At 47.0% G+C, this 6326-nt stretch overlaps 1 protein-coding gene across 1 annotated transcript; it reads right to left on the reverse strand.

Annotated features, from left to right (window-relative positions):
- Positions 1-609: 609 nt before the first annotated feature.
- LOC144701323 (chlorophyll a-b binding protein 40, chloroplastic-like) lies at positions 610-1765 on the reverse strand. Its single transcript, XM_078573113.1, has one exon. It carries the CDS (start codon positions 1706-1708, stop codon positions 908-910), a length of 801 nt encoding a protein of 266 aa, XP_078429239.1. The 5' UTR covers positions 1709-1765; the 3' UTR covers positions 610-907.
- Between the last annotated feature and the right edge of the window lie 4561 nt (positions 1766-6326).

Raw genomic sequence — 6326 nt, forward strand, 5'->3', positions numbered from 1 at the left:
CGGCGAAGCTGATGAAGATACGCAGAAAGACACAGCTTTGTCACTTAAATTGGAAACAAAATGTGAAGTGCAGCGGTGTAATTTCTTGTTTCCACTACGACGGAGTTCTTTTGACTTCCTCTAATCGTCTTACACCTTAATCTGCTATCATAATATGTACTTGATTTCTTTTATAAATACTACTTGTATCGATTGGTTTTTATATATCTAGACAAATGTATTTATATGATATTGAAATGACCAAAACTTTAAATAGCCTAGTTCAACCCAGTCCCTTTCCAGTCGTTGGCCTCAAATATTGAAACAACCAGGAATAATTTCGTTGGTATCCTGGAACAAGAAATGCTTGATCTCTCTGGTGTCAGAATGCACAATGGGATACGTGACAAAGGTCAATAGTCCAAGCCATGAGATCTTTGGCCGATTGGACCCGTAAACATCTGTTTATGGAGCAGTTAACTTCCGAAACAACGGAAATCCACCCGTCAACAGGTTTTAATGAGGTTAGAAGTTTTGATCGAATTTTTTCTAGTTCGTAATGAAGAAGACATGCAGGTTGTTTCCGTCATCACTTTTCTTTGAGTTAAGAATCCGAGGGGAATAGTAAGATTTCAACAGCCATAAATAGGCTTCACTTTATGTTAACATACATTCAAAGGTTTGGGCACCCAGAAAAAGATCTGGACCAGCATTATTCAGCAATACCGATGATGATTTTTCCATCTGTGTGGAATCTTCCGACTCCAACCGCGGCTCTTCGCCCTTCCAAGAGGGAAAAAAAACAGAGACCACGGAGAAGGGATGGCATAAAAAGAAACTCACGTCGATAATTTACAACATCGGAGATAATTCGGAGGCTCCGAACAGATACGGGTACATGGGTGCGTGTAAAGTATAGAGGAATAGGTTAGTTGCCGGGGACGAAGTTGGTGGCGTAGGCCCAGGCGTTGTTGTTGACGGGGTCGGCGAGGTGGTCGGCCAAGTTCTCGAGAGGGCCCTTGCCGGTGACGATGGCCTGCACGAAGAAGCCGAACATGGAGAACATGGCGAGGCGGCCGTTCTTGATCTCCTTGACCTTGAGCTCGGCGAAGGCCTCGGGGTCCTCGGCCAGGTTCAGCGGGTCGAAGCTGCCGCCGGGGTAGAGCGGGTCGACGACCTCGCCGAGCGGCCCGCCGGCGACGCGGTAGCCCTCGACGGCGCCCATGAGGACGACCTGCGTGGCCCAGATGGCGAGGATGCTCTGCGCGTGCACCAGGCTGGGGTTGCCGAGGTAGTCCAACCCGCCCTCGCTGAAGATCTGCGACCCGGCCTTGAACCAGACCGCCTCGCCGAACTTGACGCCGTTGCGGGCGAGCAGCTCGGGGAAGACGCAGCCCAGCGCGCCGAGCATGGCCCAGCGGGCGTGGATCACCTCCAGCTCGCGGTTCTTGGCGAAGGTCTCGGGGTCGGCCGAGAGCCCGGCCGTGTCCCAGCCGTAGTCGCCGGGGAACTCGCCGGTCAAGTACGACGGAGCCTCGCCGGAGAAGGGGCCGAGGTACTTGACCCGGTCGGGGCCGTACCAGGGGCTGCCAGAGGAGACGGGCTTGGGCTTGGCGGCCGTCTTCCTCATGGAGATCCGGCCCTCGCCGAAGACCTCGGAGCCGGCGGGGGAGACCTTCACCGCCTTGCCGGCCATGGAGGGGGAGGAGAGGGCCATCGTGGCAGCCATCGTCTTCTTCCAGAAGAAAGTCGATTACTTGTTGGACGTTGGTACAAGGCTGGACTTCACCTGAGAGTATGGCATGCCATGGTTCTAAGTTTAAATAGTTCGGGGAGTCACCTCGGAGCGATCTGGAGTTCCGCGGCTTGGGCATATCCAGTATCGTGTGGGTTCACCCTATTGGCCTAGCCCAATCGGTTTGATAGCATCCTCCCGTAACCACAAGTTCAGATCATCCCGTGGTCTCCGTTAGGACAGATCATCCAACTCGAAATCTGTCCAATCCGCATGCGTAGATTTCTCTATCTCAATGTGCTGCTGTCGGTTAGGACTATTGGTGCGACCTATATCTTACCAATTTTGACGGGGATGAAATCTTCTTCTTTTAGGTTTTTAACCTGATAATATGGCTAAGGTTCGCCTTCCCGTATCAGGAACAGGACAATCCAATGTTGAGAATCCAGGGAAAATTGAGATTCTTTTACATGCCGATATTAGATGGATATAACAGATATTTTCCTGATGTCGGACATTAGGACAGATGTCGAACGGATAAGGATGGTGGAGGATGGTGGTACCGGGTATCCGAATCTCATATCCAAATATCTAAACCGATATCTATAGCAAATGTCGATCTCCGGATGTCCGTAGCCAATAACTGGATGTCAGTTTTTTCGTTAAACAGACACTGGCTCATGCCAAAGAAGAAACATTTCTATTATTTCTTTGCATGATAAAACCAATATGAAACCAGCCAACTCAAGTCTAGAGCGAGACTACTGCATTGCGGTTGTGTCGGGCAGGGCTAAGTAGGGATCGGCAAACGTCATCGGTCACGTCACGCGTCACCGCGACGGTCACGTGACGGATGACGTGACAGTGACGAATCAGATGGACCGTGACGGTGACGGTGACGGTGACGCAGGATGGGTTGCCTGTGACGGTGACGTGATGGTGACGGGGTAGTCCGGACGCGTGACATGACGAAAAGTCCATCACAGATGACGCCCAAAAAGATTACACGTATATTCCTGTACCGATACCAATATTACAATTTCGCAAGATTCAAAAGGATTATAATATATCTCAAGTCCAGACGGTAACGAACAAAGAGATACAAAGCTCTGTTGAAGGCGTATTCTATCTAAATGTTTTGAAATGATCCTGGACGGTACTTCTCGTTCACCTATGAGTGGATGTATTGGATGAAGCACTGAAAAATTGGACTCAACACGGCTGAGAATCGGTCGAATAATTTTTCCTGAATGTCAGCATCATAAATTTGTATGATGACTTTATTAAAGGCTCTACCCAACTCCTTTGCTCCTGGGCATCTCAGCTATAAGCTTAACAAAAAGTGAATATCGTTCAAATCTTTCAAAATGATAAAAAACGAAGATCTTCTTCTTAGGCAATCCATAAACCATTAAATCATAATGCCTGATAGTTACATGAGTTGGAAAGAAAACTTTCGAATGCCATATGGAATAAAATGCAAGAAATCCCCTGCACAGTAGTTTAGGAATGAACAATGAAACATCAAACAAACAAAACGAGGTGAACGATTTACACATCCGGTTTCCCGACGATGGACCCATCTTTGAGGACTTCAAAGAAGAAAGGTTCCCCCGGAGATCCGCTCCACGGTAGAATTGCATATGGCGGATAACAAAGGATTACCTCTGTAAATCGACTTAGGCGTTGAGTTCAGAGCCCATAGGGACTTTCAAAGGGGGTAGTAATTTCCGTCACCGTGACGGTGACGTGACAGAACAAGGGTGCATGGACGCGTGGCGGGTACGTGACAGATTTTTTTGAAAATCCTCGGACGCGTGACGTGACGGTGATGTGACAAACATTTTATCACGTCATCATTCGTCACGGCTCATCATCCGTCCCGTTACGTCTGGGGCGTCACGTCCCAGACGTGTTGTTCCCTAGGGCTAAGTTGTCCCTTCTGACTTTGACAGTGGGCTTTCTCAGTCCATAGTGGGCTATTTCATCCACAGAAATAAATATGTTTTTCCTAATAATACAAAATTACGCTTAAAATACATTTCAAATTTTACATCGGACATCGAAAAAACCGATGTTGGACATTGTCATCTAACCCCTAAGAAGAGATGCATGTCTCATCATCCAACATCTGAGAGAAGACAGATGTCGGCTATTGGCATACTTAGTTATCTCGAATACTGGCCATCTAAAACAACTGAAATCATATATTGTCATCTGATATCTGGACATTGGAAATGACAAATATTGTATTGTCCTCTGATATCTGGACATTGGAAATGACAAATAATGTATTTCCCCATTTCCGATACCCAGTTCTTCATCCATCCTGATATTGACATCCAGTATTAATATCCGGATGGCCAAACTATACCTGTGACTTCTTAGAAATGTATGAGAACCCAGAAGTCTCAGTTGTTAACTTATAAAGGTTTCATCAGCACACAAATGGTAGAAAATTTTCTAACCCGAGAAAATATAACTAGAACTTATGTATCCATAAGAAATGAGAAAATCTAATAAGTAACACCCAAACTCCTTTTATTGATACTTAGTACCACCCTATAGACATTAAGTAGTGGCAATCATGTATGCACATTAAAATGTCACGTAAATTATGGATGATTTGACACTTCTGTTATTTTCAATTAATAGTGTAATGTAGAGCAATATTGTCAGTACACTAATATGCCCTCATTGTTCTCTAGTGTGGATGAAAGAGGAAAATAGATTGATCAAAATCATTAGGGTTTGCCCAAAGGGGGAGATACATATATGAGAAGAGAGAGAGAGAGAGAGAGAGCAATATGGGCCTTAGTGGGCCCCCTTTCTCACATTCACCCTTATTGAGTTTCTTTTCCTTCCTCCTTGATCGGGGCATAGATGTCAATAAGTCCCAGCTTGAGACAGAAAGTGTTATATGAGGTAGTGCTCAGCCCCTTTGTGAAGATCTCCGCAAGCTGGTCGGATGATGCAACATACGGTGTCGAAATCAGACCCTCCAATATGCGCCACTAATGACATGGCACATGGTTTCACTGTGCATGGTACGCAGTGTAAAAGTTTTATGCGTCGAGATAAAGATTGCCGCTTCATTGTCACAATACATCGGCATGGCCTCCTGTACGGGGTGTCCAAGTTCGTTCAGCAGGTTCCTCACCCATAGCATGCACGATGATGTCTCGTGCATAGCTCTATATTCGGCTTCGCAACTTGAGGAGGGAATTCTTTGTTTGTGGCTGGTCCATGTAACTAAATTTCCTCACACATATATGCAGTACCCCGTTGTGGACTTCCGATCTTCTCGGTCGCCCGCCAGATTTGCATTAGAGTATCCAGCCACCCGCAAATGACTATGTCGTCGAAATATCAACCCCTTCCCTGGTGCATGTTTTAGGTAGGCTAGGAGTCGTAGAGCCCCATTCCAATGTATCTCCCTCGGATTATGCATGAATTGGCTAAGGAGGTTGACAATGAAGGCAATGTCCGGTCTTGTCACAGTGAGGTAGATCATCTTCCCTACCAATCTTTGGTATTTTTGAGGATCACTAAGTAGAGGAGACTGCTCATCCCAGAAATCTGGCCGGCTCTCGATGGGTGACTTCTGTGGCTTACAGTCCAGGAGATTCATGTCCTCCAGAATATCAAGCACATATTTCCGCTGGTTGAGTACCACTTGTCCATGGCTACATGCAAACTCCACGCCAAGGAAATACTTTGGAGTCCCCAAATCTCGGATATCAAGATGCTTGACGAGGAATGTCTTTGTGTCTTCAATACCTGCTCGATCATCACCAGCGATCAACATATCATCTACGTACACCGCCAAAATAACACACCCAGTGGGTGTGGATCGACGAAACACCGTAGGATCGGAGTCGCATTCCCGGAAACCATATTTCTCGATCAGAGTGCTAAATTTCATGAACCATGCCAGAGGGCTTTGCTTGAGCCCATAAATAGCCTTTTGAAGACGACATACCTTCCCTGAGTCGACAGATGCAACATATCCAGGGGGCTGCTCCATATACACCTCCTCTTCAAGATCACCATAAAGAAACGCATTCGAGACATCCAATTGGTGGAGTGGCCAGGCTTGATTCACTGCCATGGAAACCAGAATGCGCACCGAGGCGAGTCTTACCACCGGTGAAAAGGTCTCAGAGTAGTCGATGCCATACTTCTGAGAGAAACCCCGAGCCACTAGTCTTGCTTTGTACTGGTGGATTGATCCGTCCGGAAGATACTTTGGGGTAAACACCCACTTGCACATCACTATGTTGGCTCCTTGTGGTCGCGGAACTAATGCCCAGGTGTCACGATGAAGGAGGGCACCATATTCTTTATCCATAGCGGCCTTCTAGTGAGGAATGGTCACTGCATCAACGTGAGACTTAGGAATATAGTCCGAAGGCAGGTGAGTCGCAAATGCTCGGTATGCTGGTGATAGGCAATCATAGGATACCACATGGGTCATAGGATGAAGAGTACAAGAACGAGTACCTTTCCGTGTCGTAATAGGAAGGTGCAGATCATTGTACACTGGCAGTGGGTCGACAGCGTTTGGTGAAGAAGGGCATGTATCCTAGGGCGCTCGTCCCGGGGTCCCTTC

Source organism: Wolffia australiana, chromosome 3 (genome assembly GCF_029677425.1).
Source record: "Wolffia australiana isolate 7733 chromosome 3, ASM2967742v1".
Taxonomy (NCBI): domain Eukaryota; kingdom Viridiplantae; phylum Streptophyta; class Magnoliopsida; order Alismatales; family Araceae; genus Wolffia; species Wolffia australiana.